At 45.0% G+C, this 27434-nt stretch overlaps 1 protein-coding gene across 2 annotated transcripts; it reads right to left on the bottom strand.

The window, feature by feature from the left end:
- Positions 1-66: 66 nt before the first annotated feature.
- Positions 67-27434, bottom strand: Cenpu (centromere protein U). 2 transcript variants are annotated; one of them, XM_021650757.2, is made up of 13 exons: positions 24746-27434; positions 22744-22795; positions 20571-20682; positions 18680-18782; positions 16834-16894; positions 15967-16200; positions 11692-11761; positions 10371-10479; positions 5181-5259; positions 4439-4486; positions 3950-4011; positions 2322-2478; positions 67-414 (listed from the first exon to the last, which is right to left on the bottom strand). In XM_021650757.2, exons 1-13 carry the CDS (start codon positions 24802-24804, stop codon positions 301-303), a joined length of 1260 nt encoding a protein of 419 aa, XP_021506432.1. In that variant the 5' UTR covers positions 24805-27434; the 3' UTR covers positions 67-300. The 2 variants fall into 2 exon arrangements, with proteins under 2 accessions (XP_021506432.1, XP_021506433.1); XM_021650758.2 differs by having other exon boundaries at positions 22744-22792; positions 24746-27433.

Raw genomic sequence — 27434 nt, 5'->3', positions numbered from 1 at the left:
ATTGAAGATCAGCTTTGACATAGTGAATTCAGTACATGTTCCTAATTAACCAAAATTACTCTATGCTTGCACTGACATCATTAACGTTTATTTTAAGTTAAAACTCTTATGTCACAAGAGTGAAGTTTATTAATGCAATAATCAGGAATATGACTACTATGGCTTCTGAAACTATTAGACAATCAAACTGGTATAGTTTGAATGACAAAATAATAATAGATTCTGATGACTAGGCCACACTTATTTTCAGACCAGAAGCTTGGTTGTGCAGAGCACAGTTTCAGGAGGAGAGATGGCTTCTCATTCCTGTTTAAGGAGCTTCTCCAGCTGATAGTTGATGGTTTTCAGGTGTTTTTCGGCTCCCAGAATGCTTCTTGCTTTAAATAAAAGAGCTGGGAGGCTAGATGAATCATACTGTTGATGAAAGAAAAACTATTTAGACTCACAAATAACAATGCTTTAGTAATTTCTTAGTTCATAACCCTAACGGCCAAAGCCAATTTTGATAGTTTCCCACTGGCTCATTCCTTTTATTTAACTAGGATCATTAGAAAAACAGGTTTCAGCCCATCCCGTCTCCTCCAAACATAACTGCTAATATAACATCATAAGGAAATGCTCAACAAAGCTTGAGCAGATCTCTGTACCCCAGGCAAGACCAGCTGCTCCAAGAACTGTGGCATCTGCAGGACTGAAATGGCAAGTCATGCCTCAGACTTGGACTAGGAAGTATGGGTGGAATGTTGGATCTATCTGAGTCATCTATTTTGAAACAGGAATTTCTAAAGCAAGTTTCGTTTTACTAAAAGAACAAATGGGATGACAATAAGTGCCTGTTAAACTCTTAGTGAAACAATCTCAAAGATATCATCTAGAAAGCAAGTTATAGGGTCAATTACACCTTAAAGATGCCATCCAAATGTCTACAATGTTACAATATAAACCCATCTAAATTAGAACACAGAACCCAAATCAGGACTTAGAAATAACAAAACCAAACTTCCTCTTGCAAACATGTGAGGGAAATTAATTCCTCTTAAATAATTTACCATACTTTTGAAAGCTTGCTGACAAATGTTTCCAAGGTATTTTTCTTAGTGATGAAAACTGAGCAGAAAAGCTGTTTGACAGTGGTGATTACCAGCCCTCATAATGATGGGATTTCTTTTCTTCCACATTCATACCATATTATTGGAGAATTCAACTGAGCAGAGGTTGAACAGCCTACATTCAGAACACCTCAAGTACCGCTCTCTAAAAGGAGTTGGGAGAATTCCCTTAGAGCTGTGGGGGTTTCTTAGAAAGACTTGTGGCCTGTCCAGATGTCACAGGAAAGAAGATAGGTGCTACAGGCACCGAGGACATAAATTTCTTTTGGGAGAGCAGACCAGGGAGGGAGAGAGCATTTGCCTAGCACGTGCAAGGAGGAGAAACAAGATCTCAAGAGCAGACTATCTTTAGTTCGGATCCATGCTTACTATTTTTTCACAAACTTAGTAATCAAATCCCCAAAACAAACTTCAGATACATCTTTAAAACATATTTTTGTAGCTCCAACAGATGAACAAATCTTTAGCTCAGGAAAACTCAGATCAATGCCAGATCTGAATTTAGAGGCAAAGTATACAAACCTGATCATGAGATACATAGAGACACTGGTGTATCTCTATCATATTCTATACATATGTATCATATTCTATACATATGATAGAGACAATGCAATATGATACATATTCTACATATAATCCTATTAGTACAAGTCTATATACAATTCTATTAATGTAATCCTATACACAATTTTATTAGTATAATAATACTTTTCTGGTTCTATTAGGTATACAAATTTATATATATATAGCAAACATTTCTATTAACTGGGTGTCACAGCAATAACAAAGTCCCAGAGGCAACTTCAAAGTATTAAAATAATAGTAAACTCCATTTTCCCAACTGTCTTACTGTTTCTCAGCCTCTCAAGCCACCCACTATTTCCGTGTGACAGCTTCTGAAGCATGAACACGGCGGCTGGCCTTTCCAGCACGTCTGAGTGAGCAGTGTACTGATGGAAACTGTGATAAGCAGAGTCTGGTTGTCAGTGAGAGCTGTGCACAGCACACACTGCCCTCGAAGTGCAGTCCTCTGAAGGGGGGCTAGGAGTGACGTGGATTCCTCTCTCCAGTCAGTAGCTAGGGGACGCTGCAGCCTCCTGACTGACGCACAGCACTGCTGTTGGTTACCTCGCTTCAGAACTACTGGTACACTACACGCAGATGGCCGCATCACCCTCTGCCGCACAGCAGGAAGAGAACAACAGGACTCACCTCTTCCTTTTCCTTTGGTTCACTCTCCTGAACATCTGAATAATCCTGGTATAGCTGTTTTAAATTAGATAAGAAATGCGCGGAATTCTTAAGTGATGCTTTTCTCTCCTTAAGGTCATCATATTTTTTTTGCAGCTGTTTCATTTGTGGTTCTAATCTAGATAACAAAAAATGTTAAATCTTAAAAACAAACTGTAAAATCCAAATTAATAGAAATATATGTATTGTTCATGGACTGCAATTAAAGTGCCCATATTACAGAGAACAGAAACCTGAACCAAAGGTAACTAAAATGTTTTCTCCCATATAAACAGCATGTAACACAGTCTGGCCGTCTACAGTGTATGAGCATGAGCTCCTGGGTGAGGGAATTAAAAACCAGAATGGGGCCAGGTGGTCTGCCTTGCCTCTCATGGAACGGGTAAAAGATGCTAGGATTCCATTCATCTCAATTATGATATTCGATTAACAGCGACAGCCTTGGAGAACATGCCTCACAGGTGCCGATATTCACCAAGTCATTCAAGTCCCAGGAACTACTGGATTAAACATAAATTTGCTAACATGGAAGTAGGCAGGAGTAGCCGGCATGACAATTTAACGAGGAAGTCAGGCAGGAAGTTATTAATCTCCCCAGTTTCCAAGGCCAAATAAAATCAGCAGAAAAACAGCCACAGGGCCTGGGTAGAAGATGTGTGACAAATAATTTGTCTCTCTCAAAATCCTGTGGCAGTCACTTTAAAACCTAGTACTGAGCTGGGCATGGTGGCACACGCCTTTAGTCCTAGCACTTGTGAGGCAGAGGCAGGCAGACCTACAAGAGTTCAAGGCCAGCCAGCGTGGTCTAAAAAGTGAGGTCCAGGACAGCCAGGGCTACCAGAGAAACCCTGTCTTGAAAAGCAAAACAAAACAAAATTACTTAGCATTTCAAATGTTTGCTGACATATCTCCACTCTATTCAAGCCTCCTGCTATCAAACCCTGCCTATATGAGGCAGGTGCTCGACCACAGAGCCACACAGTCAGCCTGTCCAAGCTCTTTTAAAGCATCTTGAGAGCATGGCAAATTCTACACTTAAGCCTCTGGCTCACACAGCACTCCATACCTCAGCAGGCCAAAATGTACACACAGGCGGCCAGACTCTGCACTGGCCTTCAGACCCAGGGCATGGGAACTGGCCCCAGCCCTAGACCTCGGAATAGGGACTGATGTGTCACTGTGGAGTGTGTATCACTGAAGAGCCAGTGACCACACTGCCTTACAGAGCAAGACCATCTGTCAAAAAGTAAAACAAGCAAGCAAACAACATAGGCAGAACCCTTCCTAGGCTTACTCACTGACTCACATAACACCCTCTAAGAAACAGGTACAAGTATGCCCATATATACATAAGGGCCGAGGCCCTGGGAAAGTCAGGAACTCCCCCGTTTGCAATCAATGGCAGAGCCTGATTCAAGGTCCAGGCAGTCTAATTCTACAGTCTGCTCATTAAAACTGTAACGAGGCTGCCTGAGGCCGGACCAGAGATGCTGATCAGAGCTGACGGTCCTCTAACGCACTCTGCTAAGTGAGTGACAAACTCCACTGCCCTTTAGGTGAGCTGTCAGGAGGAGCAAGTATTATCTTACCGAAGCAGTTCATCCTGGACTTCAACCAAACGCTGCCTTTTCTTGTCCATGTCGGCAATTATCTGAGCAATACAATGACATACTTAGGTTAACACGGGAGAAGTTTCCACTCTTCTGCTTACCTGAACGAGGCTCTGAAAGCACAGAAACAGGCAGATGGGCTGCAGCTTAGTGGGAGTCTCTGAGAAGGGCAGGAACAAGGACCCTTCCCCTCTTGCCTCCTGGTTGGTGTGTTTAGCAGTTTCATTTCACTACAGGCCCATGGGTACCAGACTCATGGCCTGGAACTTCTAAAAATGAGCCCAAATAACTTTTCCTCTTTCTGAGTTAATTGTCCCAGGGGCTCAATTAGAAGACAGAGGGCTAATATAGTCTTTAGTGCCCATTAACCTCACAAAAGCAAATAAAAAGCTGCCCAAAGCCACAGAAGCCCTTTTATAAAATGCAGATTATAAAGTAAACTGCAGGTTACAAAACCCGAGGACTTACCTTGGTGTTCTTCCTTTTCAGAGCCATCAGCGCCTGGCCTTCTTTAAGCTACAATGACAACAAAAACAATATCTATTTTTCCAGATTTAACTGTTTCAAGTTACAAATTTAACTGTTTCAAGTTCCCCATGAGAAGGCGCTGGGGAGGTCCCAGTCAGTAAACTGCCTGTCAGGAAAGCAAGGGGACCCAACTTTGGATCTGCGGCACCAGCACATTTGGCTTTTAGAAGGTGCTGGTGGAGATGGGCTGATCCTTGGGGCTCGTTGGCTGGCCAGCCTAGTGAGAGCATGATCTTCCGTTCAGTGAGACTTTGTCTCAAAAAGTAAGCTGTAGAGCACTTGAGGAAGTTACTCCACATGGGCCTCTGGCTCCACATATATGCGCACATGCGATTCCACATCCACACACACAGAGAAATAAGGGCAGCTCTCATGTGGTTATTGTCACAGAGCCAAGCAATGCAAGTGCTTCTACAGCCACGGGTCACTGTCCAAACTTTAATTTAAGAAGATTTGGAGCAGCCAGGCCTATCGGCACACGCCTTCAATCCCAGCACTTGGGAGGCAGAGGCAGGTGGATCTCTGTTGAGGTTGAGACCTGGTCTACAGAGTGAGCTCCAGGACAGCCAGGGCCACACAGAGAAAATCTGTCTCAAGATAGGTAGGTAGGTAGGCAGGCAGGCAGGCAGATACACAGACAGACAGATAAATTTAGGGTAACAGAATATGTCAGTGAACTTACCATTCTGACGAGTTCCTCTTTAATTTTAAAATAAAATTTGTCGATGGCTTGATTACAAATTTCAGAGTCTACTCTTTGTCTGTAAATTGTTTTAAAAAAAAATCAAAATCAGTATTAAAAAGGACTCTGAAAGATGCATTTCATTTACGTGACACATAAGTACATACAGCTTGGCATATATTGTTTAAATACCTAAGAGCATTGTAAAACCTGTAGCTTTTTCTCATGCTTACTAAAACTGGGGATAAGAGGGGGGAAGGGAAAGTGGACAGGGCGAGAAGGGACACTGTCAACACGTTTGGAGGGAAGAAGCCTGGTGAGTGGGCTCTTGGAACCTGGAGGCAGACACAGCAACTGCTTCTGGGTCTCTGGCCTATCTGAAGGGAGTTGTCAGCTGACTGAAGGTGGGGCCCTGAGCATTCTAGAGAAGCACTAAAACTGCTGGGCCACACCCCAAGCCCGGGTGTTTTATCTGAGCTTTTTGAGTTCTTTGTAAATTCTGGGAAACAGTCTCTTTCAAAAACGTGATACTTTTATAATTTCATACGTACACATGCTGTTTGATCAGAGCTCCCCATTACTCACTTCTTCCCTCCCCTCTCCCATCATAGCTGTTCTTTTCAAGTTCCCCTCCTACTTTCCTGTCTTTTGTTCTTGGTGATCTACCTAATGGAATTAGGAATGTCTGCTTAAGCATGGGGTGGGAACAAATAAGTTCTTGCAAAGATTTTCTCCCACTCTGGGGACTGCCTTTTCGTGCTTGAACGGATCTTGCATACAGAAGAAACTATTAACTCAAGTCCAGCTTGTGCTCTTCCATGGGCTGTGTGTTCTCACTGTAGTCCCGTCATGATCAAATCCAAGGTCACTCAGGTTTCCTTCAAGTTCTGGGAGTCCTGTGGATTTACACTGACGTTTGTGATCCAATCTGCGTGAAGCTTGCCAAGGGGCGGTGCTTGTTTATCAAAGTTTAGAGACAGGGTTTCACATGCAGACCAGGCTGGCTTCTGCCTCCAGAGTCCTGGGGTCACAGGTGTGCACCACACGGCCAGCCGTGTGGCACCTTTTGATTAAGACTGCCTCCACTGTGCTGTCTTTGCTCCTTTGTCAGTGTTGGCTGGCTCCATACGGGCTCTGTTATTTTCAGCACTATGATGCTGCACCGACTACCACAGCTTTATAGTGAGGTTTCTCAACTATTACTCCAGCTATTCTCAGTCTTTGCATGAATAGTAGAATTGGTTAAGAAGATTGGTCTGATGCCTGTTATTGGCCCTTAAGATCCGTTTATACCTATCTTTCTTTTGTAAACCCGCCCAAGACATATCTGACTGGCTGACTGATTCAATAGCCTATACCTGGCAGGGTAGAATAGGATAGGTGTGGATAAGGTTACTGGACTTTTGAGTTCAAGGAAGAATCACAGGAAACAGACAGACAGGAAGAGATGAAGGAGGAGGACACCATGATGGGTTAGTGAGGAGAAGAAATCATATGGGCCTGAAGGAAGGACTCCAGTAATGGTGTGGAAAGGCCCAAATGAAAAATAAAAGTATTTATAAAATTATGGATGGAAGCTAGTTCCGATGAGGAGGATTAAGGTAGATGGCATTGGATGGGGACTGGGAGATGGATAGTGAGGTTAGTGAGCCAGTGTAAGTAAAACATCTGCCCAGCCCAAGGTAAATGAGGCAATTATAAATCTAATGTGTTTGTGCCTTATTATTTGTAATAGCATATTAAATAATACCACTGGGAAAATCTTAGGGCTAATAATAAATGTTATATAGCCCAACAGCACATTTTTTTATTTATTACAACACCACCCACAACAGAGTTTGCTGGGATTTTAAGGCTGCCCGGCTCTAAGGCTGTGAAGAACTGACATGTTGACAGTCCTGGGTTCGTTTATAAGTGAGCGATAGTGCTGCGTTTCTGTGCTTATTTGTCCATTTCTTCCTTCAGCTCTTAGGTAAGTACCTTATTTGGGGCATTACTTATGTAAGTGGAGCTATGGTTTTAATTTCAGATTCCACAAGTTCATGCAATGCCATGCACTGTTCTTTCAAAGTCTAAGACTTTTTAGTTCTTTTCCCTTATGTGCTTTGCTAGCTAAGACTTTCATTGTAATGTTAGACTTAGTGCTGAGAGGAGACAACCTTGCTGCTTCCTGATGATGATAGGAAAGTGTTTCTAGTCTCCCATGTGAAGCATACCAGCTCTAGTTGCTTACATATAATTCTTTATCAAGTTAAAGCAGCTCACTCTATCCAAATTTTACTCAAAGACAAAATCATGAACTGAACGGGTATTGGGGTTTTTCAAATATTTTACCTGAATTTAATACATGATCATGTTAACTTTTTATCTTTAGCCTGTACATTTTTATTTTACTTTCTAAAGTTGAATCAGTCAGTCTCTTATATCTTAGATAAATCTTACTTGGTGGATTTACCTATTTTTAATACATTGCTGAAATCAATTCACTATTACTTTGTTGAGGATTTTGCAACCGTTTCTTATGGAAAACAGAGACAGATCTCCAGGTTATGATTTCTTCCTGTGTGTTTTGGCTGATTGCATCCACTTCACCCAAGTGCCTCTGAACAGCAAATGCACAACCAAGGCATGACAACACAACTCACAGAGTGAGGGAAAACATCTGCAAACCGCTTATCTGATAAAGGGATAATATCTAAAATATATTTAACAATCAACCATTCAACCACATACACAACACAGTCCAACTTAAAAAGTGAGCAAAAGGTTTGAATGGCATTTCTCCAAAGAGGACAGAGAAATGGCTACCACGTCACAGAGACAAGCTTCACCCGCATCCACACGTGTGCACTAAGCACACACGGAAAGGTGGAGACGTTGGAAGGTGGTGGGGGCAGTGTACGCATGCTCGTGCTTTGGCAGGGCCGGGGGAGGACAGCGGGCGCCCTCCTCTGCCGATCTCTACCTTATTCCTTAATTCAGGGTCTCCCACTAAACCAGGACCTAGGCTGGAGGCAGAAAGTCCCAGCTATTCCCCTGTCTTTATGCTGCACAGCTCTGGAGTTATAGCTTTTCATGTGGACTCTGGGATCCGAACTTGAGTCCTTATGCTTACACGGCAAACCCTCTTATCTACTGACCCATTTTCCCAGTCACTGAGGGGACAACTATAAAATGGTGTGAGGTTCTCAGAAAAAAACATTGAGACAGTTTTAAAAAAATAAAAACAAATATCATGTGGAGCAGCAAGTCTACTTCAGACTATTTGTACAAAAAACCTAAGAAGAGGGACCAGAATACACCAATATTCATAGAGGTATCTGCTGTAGGGAGGAGAAAGGGGTCACCTATTTTAAGGGCTGCAGATTTTCAGTTTTGCTGAAGAGAGCTGCACAGAGTGCATGCAGCTAGCTAGCCATTCCGCAGTTTAAAAGTGGTCACGGTACATCACATTCTCCTTGTGTTTGCACAGTAACAAATTACTTTCATACTTCACAACTGTCCGGATAGCTAAAGGAGTACTATTCCAAGTGTGACTAAGCACGTCTCTGCTCACAGAAGGATGGGTTTCCTGGGTAGACAGCATCATGGCCAACGTCTTTAGAGTGGGTGCAGCAGAGAATAAGGGGATAGGGCAGAGGACAAAGTCTGGGATGAAGAAGGTTAGTAGATGGGATGGGATGGATGGCTTTGTCAAGCACACACTCTAGAATCGTCTGGGAAGAGTTATCTGCCCACGGGATCACTGCATCCCGGGGAATGCCTTTGAGGGATTTTTTGGGAAGACCCACCCAGAATGTAGGTGGCACCATTTCACAGTGGGGCCTGGATGGTACAAAGTGGAGAAAGCCAGCAGAACTAGCAAGCCTGTTTGCATTCATTCTGTCTGCTCTGGCCTGTGGAAGTGCCTACCTGCTTCAAGTGCCTGGAGCCCTGATTTCCTCACAATGATGGTCCACAACATGGAACTGTGAGGTGAAAGTGCCCCCTTCCTCCTGAGTTGCTTCTCAGGGTACATTATCAGGGCAACACACAGGAAACAAGGCGGTGGTGCTCCTCGTGTCCGCCAGCATTCTTCTATAGCAATGGTGAGAGTTCCTCCCATGGACCCTACCCGGGAGCTGGAGACAGCAGTCCACGGACTTCGCAGGGTACCCTTACAGCTAGCCTCAAACATCCTTAATGAGCTAAGTCCAAGGCCAGGATGCCAGTGGTGGGGGCCCACACTTGTGGCTCATGGCAAGGAGGGGCATCCCTCCTTGGATGTCAGCCTGCCTTCCTAGAAATTTTCATGATGCGCTTTCTCTTCCTCCAGGAGGGAGTGTTGGGGGAAATCTCCCACAGCAGCATGACAGGAACTAACTTGGTCTTGTGGCAGAGCTGGGGAAGATTACTGGCCCAGATGCAGAGCGGCTCAGAGAATACCGATGTTTGCATTGTCCCACGCCTCCCCAGCCGCTCCACCCAGCCCTGTAGCTTCTGCCCATCTCCTGAGCTGCTCTGCCTGCATTCTGCCGACGCCATGCCCCCATGGAGGTGCCCACTCTGACTCCCTGACTGCTGCCTCAGTGGGTCTTGTTCTCAGGAAAGCCAGGTGCATTCACAGGTGGGTGTGACTAGTCTGCATCTCTCAGACCTGCCTCTGCCGGGCTGCATTTTTAAAATATTTCTGTTTAATATTTTAAGAATCACTCTCTCCGGGAAAGATCAAAACCAGATTTGGGCTGCTGGAAAATAAGTGAAATCAGACTGATTCAGCTGTTTCTTCAACTTTCCCTACCCCAGGCTGGAGGAAGGCAGCTGAAGGTGTGCGCCCAGCGCCAGAGTAAAGCCCTGACGTAGCTGCTGTCCATCGCCATCATGACGGAGGCTGTGCAGCTGCGGGCTTCCCCCAACACTCTTCTCCCAAGAGCTGGCAGGGGCTGGAGTATGGCCACACTTAGCAACACTGCCTGACCAAGAGAAACCAACAGCAGCAGAGAAACATACTTCTAGATTAAATTAAAAGTCTATGAGAAACATCTAGAATAGATGACCGAATAACTTGAAACCAGCATAAAAAAATGTAAACGAATTATAGTGAAAATGTAAAGACATCTTAAATGCATTAACACAGAAAACTAGGATGAACACAGTCGTACTCTGAGCACAACTGATCAGGTCCACGTATTACAACATCAAAGGACTTACTTATACTCCAGGAAGGTTTTCTCAAATACAGACAAAATGACATCCAACTCCATGATGTCGCTGCATCTCTTTCCTTCTAGACACCAAATATGCATAGTTTCAGAAGCACCTAGAACATTAGGCACATGTCAGTTGAATCCACTCATTATCATAACCAGCTCTAGGTCCAGGGCTGTGAAACGCCGAACGACACTAGTTCTACCCGAGTGTGAAAACAGCCATCCTCATTTCTGCCCGTGCCAGGGCGGGGTCTACTGGCCCTGCCTACTGTCACCCCTTACTGTGTCCACAATTGATGTGCTGCAGCGGGGGGTCTCCGTTCAGCTCTGTAACACTGTGTCCACATGCTCACACGCTGTTGCTGTTTCTCTTTTAACACCCTTTTAAACGGCGCGGCATACTGTAGGAGCTCACAGTGACTTGGGAAACGGGGACAGAGCTACCCTATGACTCGACTACTTCACTCTCTAATCCTTTGCAAGAAATAAAAGCATGCTGATAAAATTGTACATAAAAGTGTTCACGGGGTGGGGGCCAGTTCATAAGGAGGCTGGAGATGAAGCCCAGTGCACTTTCCTAGGATGGGCAATGCCAGGAGCTCAATCTCTAGAACTGCAAGGGAAGAAAAGAAAGCGGGGGGGGGGGGAGGGAAGAGAAAACAAAGGAGGTGGGGTAGGTCATACAGGCTTTATTTATCATAGCCCAAACCTGAAAACTCAGTGCCCACCAGCAAATATAGTGAGCAGGTAGAGACTACAGCATGTAATTCCATCTACATGACTTAAAAAAAAAAAAAAAAAAAAAAAGATTTATCTTTATTTTTATTACGTATGTGTATCTGTGTGGATGAAGGCCGGCACCTGTGGAGACCAGAAGAGGGCACTGACCCTGGAACTGTGGGAAACTGCCTGATGTGGGTACTGGGAATTGAGAGGGAAAAGAATGGGGACTGGATGTTATGAAAGCATAGTATGTGCATGTATGGATATTCCCTTGATAAAAATTTCATGACAAAATGATAAAAAAAAAAAAAAATGTTACCCCAAAGTTGCAATTTCTTAAGTGGCAGTTTCAGCCAGGGTGGTGGTTTAGCTCTAACACTCAGGAGGTAGAGGGAGATGGATCTCAGTGAGTTCGAGGTCAGCCTGCTCTATGCAGTAAGTTCCAGGACAGCCAAGGCTACATAGAGAGACCCTATCTTGAACCCCCCACACCCCCAAAAAGAAACCCGTTTGCTATATCAACAACTAAGACAACTTAAAAACAGGACGTGTTTGAGACATCCTGTCCAAGCGGCAAAGCACAAAGCACCATTCTGTACCCGAGTCTGTGCCTTCACGTCTTGATTTCTTCCTTCGGCCAGGAGACAGCCTCACTTTCTTCTGAGTTTTCTGCCAAAAAACAAAACCAAACAGTGTGGCCTTTTAATTTAGGAAAAATACTTTTCCTTGACATCTGAAGTTAACAACATTATCAAACCACCAACCGATTTTACTACGGCTCTTACTCAGTTCTTCAGGAAGATTAAGGCACAATCTCAGGTCAAGGAGGCCCCAATACACGAAGCAACATACAGCACATTGGTTACACGGCAAGTCTAAGAACAGCCTGGGCTACACGAGACCCTTTCTCAAAAACGAGACATAGCTCAATTGGCGGAGTATTTGCCTAGCATGTACAAAGCCTGGGTTCATTTCCATCACATACACCGGGCAAGGTGGCAAAGCCCGTAATCCTGGCACTCACACTCAGGAAGTAAAGGCACAAAGATCAGCCCTGCAGGGCAATCCTTAGCGATGTAGTGAGTTCAGTGCTGCCCTGGGCTTCTGAGACCACAACCCACAAAACACAAACAACAAAATAACGCATTAAAAAAAATGTCCAATGAGCTTTAAGACAGTAATAAAAGCATACCCAACATATAAGTCAGAACTAACAGAAGTGTTAAAAAGCATCAGAGTCTCAGAGTGCAGTGTTTTATGATCTAAATATGTATAATAAAAAGTTCACAAAGAGGGTCTGGAGAGACAGCTCAGTGACGAAGAGGACCAAGGTTTAATTCCCAGCACCTACATGGTGGCTTACAACTGTAGCCCGTTTCAGGGGATCTGATGCCCTCTCCTGGCCTCTGTGGGTACCACGGCATTCATTCATGTGGTATATGGACACGTATGCAAACAAAACACCCAGACACATTTTAAAAGCTGAAAAAGAAGAGTGAGCATTGGACAGAAAATTTGCATTTGAACAATGACTACAGCTTCCATGACAAAGAGGTATGAGAAGCTCCGCAATCCATGTAAAGTGACAAACTTGAAGAGCTGAAGGGAAACTTGTCAACGCAGACTTCTGTACTGAGACAGATTCCCTTGAATGGCAGAGGTGAATAGAATACGAAATGACTGTCAGCAAAGTCTGGAAGACTGTCATCAGTGACTGCAGGAAACAAAGTGAGGGGCTCTATAGGCTGTGGGGAAGGAATCAGGTGGGAGTTGGAAAGAAAACGTGGGAAAACAAAACAACAGGATCCTTTTCCAGTTTTTAAAAAAGAAAACCATTTCAAGCAAAAATGATAACCCAGTAAGGTCAGAGTCATAACATAGGCACAATAAACAGAACTAAAAATCAGAGAATGGAAAACAGGAATTTTCACAGTTATGTAGTTACTTTTCCCTGACAAGTTGCTTTCAGCTAGAAAGGAGGAGGGGACACACCCACCCACCCACCCACCCACCCACACATACACACACACACACACACACACACATAACCCTAACACCCTAACACAATTTGGAACAAACTTCTAATTTAAAGAAATCTTCATTTTAATCTAGGGTAACTACAAACACAAACACACACAAAATAAATACAAGCACTGGCAATTCACAAAAAAAGAGAATCAAATACCCAAAATATTACCTCAGAATTACCAACAGAGGAACAAACTTGCTCTCTCCCAATCACCCCCCCCAACCAGAAGGAACAGATGAAAATTACACCTAACTATATCAACACGTATATAAAAAGTGACTTAACCAGAGACTCCAGTTCCGAGGCAGAGATTGTCAGAGTGGATACGGAAATGCTGTCTATGAGAAGGGACCTGGGGGAAGAGTGACATGCAGCTGAATGCTAAAGGCACCAAGTTTCATTTAGGAAGAAGTTTTTGAGAACTACTATACAGCTGGATAGCTACGTTCAGTAAGAACAGACAGCGGCTAAAAGTGAAATTCAGGTGTCTCACCACATGTATTAGCTGCATTTTTGTGGCTGTGATAAAACACCATGACCAAGGCAATTTATAGAAGGGTGTGTTTTGGGCTTACATTTCGTAACGGTGGGGGCAGCAGACACAGTGGCTGGAGCTGGAAACTGAGAGCTCGTATCTCAAGCCACAGACAGAAAACAGACAGTGCACTGGACACTGGAAACCAGGCATGACTTTTGAAACCTCACCTCCAGCCAGGCCACACCCCTAAGCCCTTCCAAACAGTGTCACCAACTGAGGACCAAGTATTCAGATGCTTAAAAACATGGCGGGCATCTCACTCAAGCTACCACACCACAGAAAAAGGTAATGGATATATTAGCTTGATCTTATCATCCCACATAAACCATCTCATTGTGACCCACGAAGACAGCCAATTAAGATTTCTTGACTTAAAATGTCCACGGTGAAAGTCTTCAGGAAAGAAACAGCTTAAATCCTCAAGGAGGCAGCGTATAGCAGCACATGCCTGCAGTCCTGGCTACTCAGGAGGCCAGGCCGGTCAAGGTCAATGGAGCCCTTAAGTTCAAGAGCAGCCTGGGACACCGCAGAACCTGATCTCAAAAACTCCAAATCAAAACAAAAAGAAATTCAAAGAACTAAAGAAAATCTATAAAATTGTGATGCTAAAGAAAAAACAAAAAATCAAACCTATCTCTTTTACATAACTGATAGATCAAAGAGACCACCAGACATCACCAAACATAGCAAACACAGTAAGACGACATATCTGAACTACACTGTCCATCGACACACTTCACCTGACAAGTAGAAACACCACACTCAACAGAAAGTCAAGCACTTACTGTGAGAGACCTCCGGGGAAGAAAACCTACACAATTAGTGCTAAGAGAAACAGCCCGTTTATAGGAAGGCGCTCCCAAGGAATGACCCTTCCGAGCAAGCCTGTAGAAGAGCAGGCCTCACAGTTGCAGCCAGTCATCGTCAGCCCTGAAGGGGGACAGAGCACCACAGCATGGGCAGCATGATGTGGCCAGAAGGGGACAGAGCCTCCGCTTCTTCAAATCCCCAGGAACGGCCCAGGAGAGATGGCCACTATGTAGAAAATGGCAGGGCCCTTCAGTTTATGAAAAGAAAAGGGGTTTCAGGGGAATGAACAAGCTTCACATGACGACCTGGCCTGTGTCCAAAGAGCATGGAGGCAGTGCTCGTTAGGGCCAGAGACTAACCCTGGCGCTGCAAAGGGAAGGGGCTACAAGGTCACAGCGTGCTTTCTTACCAACTGTCCCCAGGGCTCTCTCTGCTCAGAGCTGCAGAAAACATGGCCTGACCTCTGGGAAGGAGAAGGTGGCAGCTGAAGGGTCTGTCCGTAACTAACAATATTCATCTGCTTATGCAGCAAGTGCTGATAAAAGTAAACAAATATTCTGTTTGGTATACAGAAGGGAACCCTGGAAGACTGTATAAGAAATAATTCATGAGGCCATCCATCTGTGGTTAGTGCTTGGCAAGGGAGAAAGGAGAGGCAGGAGGAGCAAAGACATTACTGTATTTGTAACTATTTTCAAAGATGAGAATGAATTATTTATCTACACTAATCAGCCAAGTAAATTAATAAAACAATGTATAAGAATATGAACCAAAAGATACTATACTTCAAGTACCTTGGAAACAAATGTGATCCATAGCATTTTGTTCTAAGGAAATGAATCAATGGTTCATATTCTTTGTGTTCAACACAATGTTGAACGCAAAGATTCAATGTTCAATCTTTGTGTTCAACAGAACACAAAGATTCTGTTCAATCTCAGAGAAATCCATCATTGAGCAGGTTGTACTAATGCGTAAGCATTTGGGAAAATACACACACACACACACACACACACACACCACACACACCCCTAATAATTAACAAAAAAAGAAGCCATGTATTTAAAAAAGAGCAATGGGGTGGGTGGGAGGGGTGGAGGGAAGAAAGGGAAGGGAAAAGGATATGATTATATTATTATTATTATATTATAACCTCATCAGAATAGTAATTTTTACCAATAGATACGATGGGTATCCACGAACAGAGTGCAAGTTAAAATGATGCTGTTGGATTCTTAGTGACAAGCAGACGGTGAGGAAAGGCCAGGGGAGAACCATGGAGTGCAGAGCAGGACAGACACTGTTCTGGGTTATGGGACTGTAGATACATGTACCTTCCTTTCTGGATCGTCTAGATTTTCTAAAGAAAACACTGCTTTCTGTAACGAAAGCAGTTTGAAACTTATTTTTTAAAATCAAAGGAAACCTTTCATCTCCTCCTTAATCTGTTCAATGAGGTCTTTTCTCGCCGAGGGGCAGACGGCAGACACTACTCACCAGCTGTCTGTGTGCTGCTTGGGCTTCTTCTGCAGCAGAGGGCTGAGTGCTGTGGGGCCTTGTCCTCCTGGGCGTGGCGCGTTCCTCTGGCTTCTCCGGGGGTGCTGAAGACACTGCAGGAGGCACAGCCCGGTGCTGCCCCTCAGCTGTTCTGTCTGCAGACTTCACTCTCCTCTTCAGGTCATCCTCAGAGCTGTCAGGCTCGCTGCTGACGGGCTTCGGCTTTTGCCTGGGCTGCGAAGGAAACAGCAGTGCTGTTTAGAAAACTCAAATCTTTAATTCTTTGGTGTCAGGGAACTACAAAATCCCCATTTCTCATTTATAAACATCAGAACTCAACATAACATCTAGAAGACAGCATGGTTAGAATGGCACCTAATTCTCTCTGCCCTTGAAAACCACAAACTGAACACATCCAAATGAAATAGAAACTGACTGGGTAAAGAGACATCTGTGAATTCTTTCATAACATTTCAGAAACAAAAATGTTTCTCCTGGCTGGAGTGACAGCACAACAGGGAAAGGCACTTGCCACGAAGGCTAATGGTCTGAGTTCAATCCCTAAGACCCGTATGGTGGAAGAGGGACTCTGACAAGTTGTCCTCTGACCTCCAAACACAGCTTCATGCACTTGTCCACATACATACACACACAAATACATACACACACACATACATACACACATACACAAAATAAACGAATAGAACTTTTTTAAACTTCTTTTATTATAAAAGTAATTTCTAAGATGTTCATGTATGAAAAAATACTGCTATGGGACATTTTTGCATCTACATCTATTTGCATCTACTTCCGCAAAATACACAGTATCTTATGAATAAAGATAGAAGAAGGAACCCTGCCACATACCTTCTTTGTACTGTTCTTGATAGAATCTGTTCCACTTGCTTCGCTTTCAGAAGGGTTCACACTGTGTCAAACAACAAGCCATCAGTATCTTGTACATAATGTTATCTATACGTTGCTTCCGCATGAGAACAAGCTGAGCGTTCCTATTACATTCAGATGGACCACGGGCAGGTGTGACGCCTTTCTAGATCTTCTGCCCATCTCCCACATCTGCTCACATCAGTTTTTCCTAGGCAAGCGAGTCATCTAATGGAGTCGAGACTGAGAACTGCACTTCATCCAAGGCACTGGTCCCAACTCTGTGGGAACATCACTGGGCCCATAGCTGGGACAATGTCTCCTGCGTGGAGAAGATGGAAGACCCTGTGCTAATTGGGAGCCTTAGGCAGGTTGACACAGGCAGGCTGGTAAGTGGTAGCTTTAGCTGGTAAGCTAAAGCTAGAGGCATCACATCCAACAGAAAGGGCCTCAGAAGCAGGGCCTCTCCATGACAGACCAGCTAACCAGGAGGCGAGGGAGGGAGGGAAGGAGAGAGGGTAAAACAGAAGGAGACATCCGAGAACAAAACAGCTGAACACCTTAGGGAGAAGGTGTCTCTGAGGCCTGCTGGTGTTCTGGGACATGCGAAACTCTCCCCACAGCCCCTCCTGCCCTGGCTTTTTTTGTATTTACATGCAAACCCCACCTTACTTTCCTAAGGGCTTCCTTTGGTGGCAGTACCATTCACCCCATCGAGCAATCTGCTGACCCCAAAGCAATCCCACAGCTGCCCGATGGCGACTCTTCTCCAGCATCAAGACCTCCTGGGGTGCTTCTTGACTATGCCTCAAACCATCCACTGCCTCTCATCTCTGACACAACCACCCACCTTCCCCACCCCAGCCATGAAATGCCCCTCTCTCCCCCACCCCCATAAAAGACTGGCTATAGTCCCAGTGCTGACTAGAGGAAGACAGAAGGATTCCGGGGACTCCTGGCCAGCAAGTCTAGCTGAATTCATGAGGTCCAGGTTCAGTTAAGAGACTATGTTTCACGAAAACAAGGTAGAAAGTGATCCGTGAAGACACCCAGGGTCATCCTCTGACCTCCATGTCTCTCTCTCACCGCACAGACAGAGAGACAGAGAGAGCTTAAGAAACTTATAGTTTTCACATATATCATCAACTACAACAGATAAAAAGGAAGACTCTGTTTATAATAACTACCAAACAAACAAAAATATTGATAACTTTGGAATAAACCCAAGAAAGATTAAAAATCTAAATAACAATTTCATAACCTAGGATGTCACTAAAGGATACAGGGCCCTTGAGCCCATGAATACACATTGGCTCATCAACACAGACACCTAATCCCTTAGATTCACTTAAAGCGATAACCCAACCAAAGAGACAGCATGCTTAGATAATTAGGTGGTAATTACAATTATACGTAATAAAAATTATAGAAAATTACGTTTTCACGCACCAGTTCTTTTGAGGAAAATCATAACAAGCTGGCTCAAAAGATGCTGTAATGACGTAAGTTTTCTTAGCATCTATAAAAACAACTGCTTAAGGGCTAGAGACAGCTCAGCAGTCGTGAGCAACTTGCTCTTCTGAGCACCTGAGTTCAGTCCCAAACATCCATGTCAGGTGACCCACAACCACCTGTAACTCTGGTTCCAGGGGACCTGACACCTCTGGATTCCTTGGGCACCTGTGCTCACCTGCACACACCCACACATAAGATAAGCAAATGTAACCCCCCCCACACACACACATAAGATAAGCAAATGTAACCCCCCCCACACACACACAACAAGCAAACAAATGGAAACCCCCAGCTGCTTGCGATGGAGCCGTACTTTCTGCTCTCTCTTCCTCCAAGAGTGGCCGGAGAGGCGGAGGCCCCACGGTGCTTGGACAGTTCCTCTTCAACCTCTATAGCAGTGCTGTGCAGAGGAGGGTCTACAAAAACAGCAAATGAAAACTGACTGTCTGATTGTTCAGTTATATCCCCTGGTGCCAGGACACAAGGCAATCCTTGTTTAAACGGCCAACAAAGTCAGAGTTGGCTACACAGGCTACTTCCAAATACTTAATATCAACCTCAGTAACAGGAAACCTTACTGACAATTAAAAAAAAAAAAAAGCAAGCAAACAAACAAAAACAACAAAAAACCATGTTTTCAGGGGCTGGAGAGGTGGCCCAGGGGTGGAGGCCCACTGCTGTTGTTGGGGATGTGGCTTGGGTCCCAGAATCCACATGGCGGCTCACAATCTTCTTAACTCTTATTCCAGGACACCCAATGCCCTCTTCTGGCCTCCATGGCCACCAAGCGTGTACATGGTCCAGACATACATGCGCGTAAAACACTTATGCACATAGAACAAACCTAAACAAGTTTTTAAAGACGTGTCTTCAAATTATTTATCTGTATTCTTATGTGCAGTAATAGAAATGTTGTCATAACACGAGATGAACGTGGATAAGGATCCTAACATGCTGTTCCCTCACCGCCATGCATTATCAGAGTTGCAGGCTACCGTGTCAGCCAGTAAGTGTTCCGGGCGCCCCCCTCTGACTTCATAACTTACAAAGTGCCAAGCCTTTAGAGGGCAATGGACATGAGCATGAATGCCCCTGCAGGGAAGGGGCCTGTCCTCTCTCACTCCCCTTCCAGTCACATTCACCTGGACTCCAAGAGCCTTTAGACTAGAGCAACAAGTGGACCCAAATGAAGACATAGGAGAGCACATGCCTTAGCAGAAAGGCGGGGAGGGAGGTGCTAAGGCTGCTCCCACTGGCTGGAGAAAGACAGTGACAGGACACGGCAGGGGTGTTTTGGCAAAGCAATAGTGACCCTGACTTAGACAGCAAGCACCTTCCTCTTTCATGGGGTTCCCAGAGTTACTGATTCACAGAGTGGTTGCCAGGGGCTGGGGTGTGAGAACAGGGAGCTGTGTAAAGGCTACACAGTCCGAGTTAAGGACGCTAAGAGGGTTCTGGAGAGGAATGGTGAGAGGTGGCCCACCTTCACCTTCAGCAATGTGAGCAGGACTATCTGCCACAGAACTGCTCATTCAAAATCGGTAACAGAGTGAGTTCCAGGACAGCCAGCGCTACAGAGAGACCCTGCCTCCAAAACCAAATAAACAGATAGACAGTAAATTTTATGTCCTGGTACTCTGTCTGTATAAGACACCACAATGGGACATTATTTTATACTCACTACACTAGCTAGAATAAAATGTACCAATAGAATAGTAGTATCAGAGTTGCTATTGGCTCAGCAATTCTCCTAGTGGTATGTCTCAGGGAGCTCAATAAGTGTCCACACACCCACTCACCGACACCTTCCCCCACGCACGCGCACACACACACACACACATATGCAAAAAGAAAACTTGAGCATGAATGTTCATAGCAGAACTATGATCAAGACAAAGAGAACGCAGAGCCAACGGAGCATTATTGAGCCATAAAATTTAAGGAGGAATCGAACACATGCTTCAACCTTGAAAATGTGATGCTAAGTCACAGAAGCCCCGAGAACATGATTCTAGACAAATCTATAGACACTGGAAGTAATTGTATGGTGTCCAAGGATCAGAGGATGGGAAAGGGGGCTGGCTGGGGTCAGGCTTCTTCTAGGCTAAAACTCTTCTGGAATTAGATAAGGGAGCTGACGGCACAACTCTCATTATGTGAGCACTGCTGTTTCCACACCATGAACGGGGACTTAGAACACTGACCAAAGAATTCATAAGGTTCCTCTTCTTCCTCCATTTCTCCCAGGATGCTCGAGACATCAGAATTGTTAGGGAAGGCAAACACATCGTTGGGTTTGTGCTTTTGATCAGCTTTCTGAAAGTGAATAAAACCAGTCACTGAAACAGCACCCGTCAAGTTTGTGGCACTCATCTCTCGAGGACCCTCTAGCTAGTCCTACAGACACCTGTGCAGCCACCGGGTGCTTTCTGAACCTCAGACCACTCTGATGATCAAAGGCAGGGATGGGTAAGCTGTTTCTCCAGAGGCCAGAGAGTAGATACCTGGGCCCTGTAGGACATTAGACTTCTGTACCATTATACACGAAAGCAGCTATTGACAAGACAGGTGGGAATGAACATGGCCATGCTTCAATACAGCTTGACTTCTGGGCTCTGAAATTTCGTATCATTTTCATACAGTATCTTCATTCTGGGCCAGCTTTGCTTTTTCTTTTCTTTTACTGAGACAGGTTTCACTGTGTATTCCAGCCTAGCCTTTAACTCAATTACAGAAGTTCTCCTAAGTGCCAGGATTACAAATAGGTGTGACCCATCCTGTCCAGCTTATTTAAATCATTTTAAAATGCAAACAAAACAGAATAAAAGAGCATTTGGTTAAAAACAATAAACCAAAACAAATGGCAGGTACATTTGGCCCACAGGGTATCATTTACCTAACTACTTGCAATAGGGTATGATCCTACTTGAAATGCTATGATCCCCTTTCCAGAAAAAGGGTACATGCTCAAAAGCTCATAAGCAGTTTTGACTACACAGGGGGTTAGAGCCTGCATCCTGCAGGAGAGAGACTGTGGCTTCCAGTTCAATACACAGATTAAACCCTAAACCCCAGTAAAAGAGCAAAAGGAGAAAATCTTCTACAGTAGCTTACAAAATACAAGAGGATGCTACTATTTACAGGTAAGAAAAGTCTGGAAGCTAGAAAGGATATGCGGTAACACTAGCAAACAAAACTCCGGCGAGTCTCAGGAAAGGCCTCTTTCACAGGGTGCTATCTGGAGAGAAGTCAAGAAAGAGCAGGAGGTTTGCCTTCAAGCCAAAGAAACCCGATCACATGCAGGGCAAACGCTCCCAGAGGGAGGTCCTGAAAGCCGAGAAAAACCACTCTAGTTCCAACAAGGCTGGAAAGGGACTATTGCCCAAGAAATCCCCTCAGGGCACAGAGGATTTTAGCTACTCTGAGCAGTGGTGGGCAGGAAAGCTGAGCTAGCTTACCAGAAGGCATGAAGGAGCATCAGCCAAGGATAGAGTCAGGGCAGTAGCGTGCCTAAGATGGAGAAAGCCAGGGACACAGAAGGGGGCCGAAAGCACTCTGAAAAGCTAGCCCTAAACTTGAAAAAGCAAACACCCTCATCTCTCTAGCTTGGGATGGCCAAGGGATGTTTTGGAATTAGCAATCAGGAAGGTTAAACAAATGTACTTGCCTTTAACATAAATTTCCCGAAGAAAAATAAAGCTATGATGGGGACAAAGAGGAATACCACAAGCCCAATGCAGGTGTTACAAGCTGTAGCACGAGCCGGGTCTGATGGTGCATGCCTTGTAATCCCAGCACTCAGGGAGGCAGAGGCAAATGGATCTCTAGGAATTTGAAGCCAGCCTGGTTTACAAAGGACAGCCAAGGCTACACAGAGAGAACCTGTCTCGAAAACAAAACAAGCAAAAAAAAAAAAAAAAAAAAAAAAGACTAGCACAGAGAAATTGCTATAAGGGAAAAATGTCAATATAGAACATTACACAACTTTTACATGATGTCCAATATTTGAATAAAATTAATGTCAAGCTAGGCTCAGAAAAGAAAAAAAATGGTTCTAAAATGTTAAGTTCCTTTTCTCCATCATACTGAATAAAGCACTTTTTAAAGCTACTATTTAAAAAAAAAAAATTTAGAAAGTGTGTGGAGCCTGGTGGGGTGGTACACACACACCTGTAATCCCAGCACTCAGGAAGCAGAGGCAGGTGGATCCCTATGAGTTCAAGGTCAGCCTGGCCTACAGATGAGTGCCAAGACAGTCAAGACTACACAGAGAAACCCTGTCTGGGAGGGAGGGGGAATTGTCAAGGGAAGTTACAAAAATGTGATTCCCACAAAATGACAGTTTTGTTTTCAATCATATTAACAAACATTACTTACGTGTTTGCTGGAATGTGCTCTTTTCAAAGCGCTCTTTGTACGTACTGCACTGCTAAAACACAGACAACAAAATTACAAAAGGGAAGCTAGAAAACATTTGGACAACCAGGGAAAAGAAAGCAAAAGCTGAGATTCTTCCCAGGTGCTCCTTCCCAGGCTTCCCAAGCTATCTTCTTTAGTGATCACCCAGCAGAGCTGAAGCTGTGGGAGCCCACCACTTAAGGAGCAGGACTGGGGCTGGGGGCCCTTATCACTCTGTAAATCATCTCAGTTGTGTGTGTACTAGGTTACAGAAATAAAAGGTTTACTTCTGCACCTTCCTGTGAGTTGGCAATAAAATGCTTTTAAAAGGATGCGCCAGATACAGAATTTTCACAAGGCTTTTTCGTCCGTGCACCGCGTGGGTACCCCTGTGTGCTCTGGGATGTGGAACATCACTACTGTGAGCCAAAAAAAGCAGTTTAGAGCGCTGGTTCTCAAATTTCAGCTGACTTCCCAGCCGCCTGAGAGGCTTGGGCAGGGCTGCAGGCCAATGGCACACTTGTCCGGAACTGAAGAGGGGAGAGGCTGAACGTTGCTGGTCCGCCTAGGTAGCTCCCAGCATAGGACAGCCCAGAAACTCTGGGCTGGGGCTGAGATTCCCCATTTCTAACCAGTTCCCTACTTTAGCACATGCTCAAGCCTGGAGAGCTGTTTTATGTAACTGGCAGACTGCAATTCTGAAAGGTCCCACAAAGCAGAAGTAGGAATGAAAACCAGGCTGAATAAGCTGCTCAGCCTCAACTCCTTCCATCTGTCTCTTGTCTGTGCTCCAAATAATACAGAGAAATTTCCTTCCGGCTTTGGGCTGGGGAACTGGAGCAGATTCCAAACGACAGAGCTCCCTAAGATAACCAGTTATAGTCTGTTGTGTGCACCTGTGACCTTCAGGTCTGGATGAGGGAAAGGTTTCAAAGCCTCAAACCTCAAGATGTTGAAACAACAAAAACACTGACCTAGCAAATCAGGTTTTAAGTTCCTTTCCCTTGCCTTCTTCCTTTCTTTCCCTCTCCCCCTTCCTCTTTGCCCACCGCCTTCTCTCTTTCAGCAAGGTCTCAGGTAGCCCGCATTGGTCTTGGATTCACTATGTAGCCAACGGGGCCTCTGCATGTCTGAGCCTCCTGTCTTTCCGAAGTTCTAGGATCACAGACCCGAGCCATGACACCAAGAGTTCTCCTTTTCTCTTTTTTAAAGGAGCTGTGCATGCCCACGCCTTTAATCCCAACACGTGGGAGGCAGAGGCTGGTGGATCTCTGAGTTAACGGCCAGCTGGTCTACAGAGTCCCAGGACAGCCAGGGCTACACCGAGAAACCCTGTCTCAAAAAACCAAAAAAATTAAAAGCACGTACCACTATACCCTGTTAAGCTCCTTTCCCCTAGTCACTATATTTCTTGTTAAATCTTCCTCCTCATGGCTCACCGAGTGTGGATTCCCCCACCATCTGCGTCCTGTGGTACCTGCAAACACCATCTCCCATAGGCAATCTTCCCACAGAAGACCTACCCAGAGACCGACCTTTCCACCAAGATCCCTGCCAGGCTTTGGATACGCGCCAGACACTCCAGAATGCTCTAACCAGCCTTTCAGAGTTTAGCGACCTGTTCAGATGTATTTCTCTTCGTAAATAAGGCGTCTGAAGCACGCTGAAGGTCCTTTAGGCATTCAGGCCATCAACCCAAGACCTAAACAAGCGGCTGCCTGAGATATGGTTTAGGCTTCAGGGTCCGTGTTTTCTACTACGAAAACAGCTTGGTCTTGGAAATAAAAAGCAATGACGACCAACCAGGGAGGATTACTGTTAAATATCTGCTTGTCACAAGAAGCAACGCGGTGTGAGTTCCTCTCCCACCCAGCTTGAGCCCCGGGACTGTATCCCCATCCCGAGGCCGTGTCGGAGAGTTGGCGAGTCTCTGGGACAAGCTGAGGCCGTCCCGAACGGAGTGCGGGGCGGCAGCACTTACCCCGGGCTCTCCGGGGACCCCGGACCCTCAGAGTGTCTCAAGCTTTTCCGAGCCACCATCCTACCGTTCCCAAAGCCAAAACTCGCGCCGAGCCGGCCTTGCCCAGACCAACCAATCAGAACCTAGCACTCTGTGCCCCGCCTCTTCCGGGGCGGGCCCAGCCAGAGCGCTTCCTGGACGAGAGCATAACCGAGAAACGAGCCTGGATAACCAGCCTGCAGCGGAGCGGAGTCCCAAGCCGTCGGTTCATCTGCTCCGGGGCTGCCCTCCCGCCCGAAATCCGCACCGGTGTTTTCGAAATTTAGAACTCCCCGGCCTCCTGGGCGGAGAAATGACCCGGAGCTGGTGTGGGTGTGGGTGGACCCGAAGTAGCCGCCGGCGGATCTGAACTCCTGCGCTTCCGGGCGGCTTTTTTTTTTTTTTTTTTTTTTTTTTGCTGGTTGATGGACAGCCGTCAAGTTCCTTGCATTGAGAAATGCGGCTTTTAGTTTCCTGTAGCAGCTCACTGTTGGACTTGACGCGGTATTTGTCCTCCCTTCCAGGATCATCCTTTGTAAACCGGGAGGGTGCCTTCTGGATCCATACTCACGATTCTCTTTAAAAATTTCTTGTGGTGCAAAAGAACGAAAAATTAAATGCATCAAAGATCTAAGAGCTAAAACGGCGAAACTCAAGAAAACTGAGTCAAAACGTTGGACTTGGCAGTGATTTTTTTTGTAAGGTTTATTTTATGTGTTTGAATGTTTTGCATCTATTTGCACGGCAGGTGTGTGCCCGGGCCCTGTGGAGGTCAGAAGAGGGCATCGGATACCCTGAAACTGGACTTCCAGATGGTTGGAATTGGGACTCGAATCCCAGGTCTTCAGCAAGAGGCTCCAAAGGCCCATCTCTCCAGCCCTACAGTAATTTCTTGATTAACCTAAAGCACAGTGGCAATAAGGAGGGCTAGATATGGAGACATATAGATGGTTATGCAAAAAGGTGGATGTGTTTAACTCCACCAAACCACACGCTTAAAAATAATTAGAATGAAGAAATGCAATGTCCCAATTTTATGTTATGTATTTTATCACAAAATATGCTTACACCAGGTGGTGGTGCAGGCCAGCAAAGGGCAGTCATCTCTTGAGTTCCAGGCCAGCCTGGTCTACAGAGCGAGTTCCAGGACAACCAGGACTTACTGAATTAGAACATAAAAAGTTATAGTTCTCAGGCTCTAACATGAATAGTGCCCTCTTCCCAATCGTAACTGTCCTTTAAATTTTTTAAAGCATTTTTATGCTTTGCAGCTTCGATACGCCCCTATGTATAATCATTGCGTATTTCTATCTCTATAGATAACATTTGGTAGGTACTCTGCAAGCACCCTTCCCGAAGCCAAAATTTTAAAGTGTCCACCTCTGCGTGTGGCTGTAGTTCCTTCATACTGCCTTTGGAATTCATTAGCTGTTTGTATCATTTTTATGCTCTCGTGCTGTGGATGCATGAGTTCTTTCCCTTTGCTATTCCCAACAGCGCATCGCTGCACGTTCTTGTGCGTGTCTTCCAGGGCACATATGTAGGGACAGCATCAGTAGAGAGACCACCGTGTAAGATATGGATACGGTCAGCTTTTCATGATTCCAGGTTTTGTTCATTACTTTGTAAACTGTAGACTATTTTAGTCAGCCCTTGGCTCCTCATCTTTGATAAGTTTAGAGGGTTTTCTGTCACCTATTTACTGAGATGAAATGTTTGTGTTTTATGATTTGCACTTCCCTCAAGCAAACAAATCATCTGCTCCGTGTGTCTAGGTCATTCCTGTTTCCTCTTCCGTGAAATGTGTGTTCACAACTACCCAGAAACTATCTGGGTGACAGAAATCATCTGCCAAAGGAGGAAAAATCATCTTGAGGCTATGGAAGGAAGTTCCCAGTGAATGGGTAGAAATGAGCTTCCTGGAACTACTGAAAACTGCCCTGTTAGGAAATGTGCACCTGTAGAGGTTACACGCGGGTCCACGCGGGAGGAAAGGGGGCAGAGGACACAGATGGAGATAGTGGTGTTGCCTCAGTACAGGGTGACTTTAATGACATCTGAGAGCAGGTTATTGTAGGACACGGTGTTATAATGATGATTAAGGCCATGCAGCATATTTGATACAAGGAGATTTGTTGTGGGAAAGGGGAGGGGGAGAAAGGGCAAAGGAGAGAGAAGGGTGCCCATGGCAGAGAGAGAAATAGAGACAGAGACTCAAATGGAAAGAGACAGAGAGTAAGAGAGAAAGAGCTGGGGAGGTTAGTGGGGTCTTTTTATCAGGCATACACCTGGCGGCGCACCTGGACTTGGCAGCAGGTGATGATGTCAGAGGTTGTTAGGACCCTGAAAGGCAGGCTAGTGGGACCTCCTGTACATTAACATATGGGTTATGGAGATTTAAATCATATATATTCATGTTTAGAAAATTTGAAGAAAAAGCTATTGTTATTATAATACAAAGGAAAATAAGTGGACTCTCCTAGTGCCTGCTTATTAATTCTAACACTTAAGAGATGGAGGCAGAAGAATCTCAAGCCCTATGCCAGCCTGAGCTACATAACAAGAGTGTTTCAATAATTAAAACCAGCAAGGCGTGGTGGGCACATCTTCAATGCCAGCACGAGGGAGGCAGAGGCAGGTGGATCTCTTTGAATTCAAGACCAAACTTATC

The sequence above is a fragment of the Meriones unguiculatus genome, chromosome 4 (assembly GCF_030254825.1).
Source record: "Meriones unguiculatus strain TT.TT164.6M chromosome 4, Bangor_MerUng_6.1, whole genome shotgun sequence".
In the NCBI taxonomy this organism is placed as follows: Eukaryota; Metazoa; Chordata; class Mammalia; order Rodentia; family Muridae; genus Meriones; species Meriones unguiculatus.
This window is presented reverse-complemented; position numbering and strand designations above follow the sequence as displayed.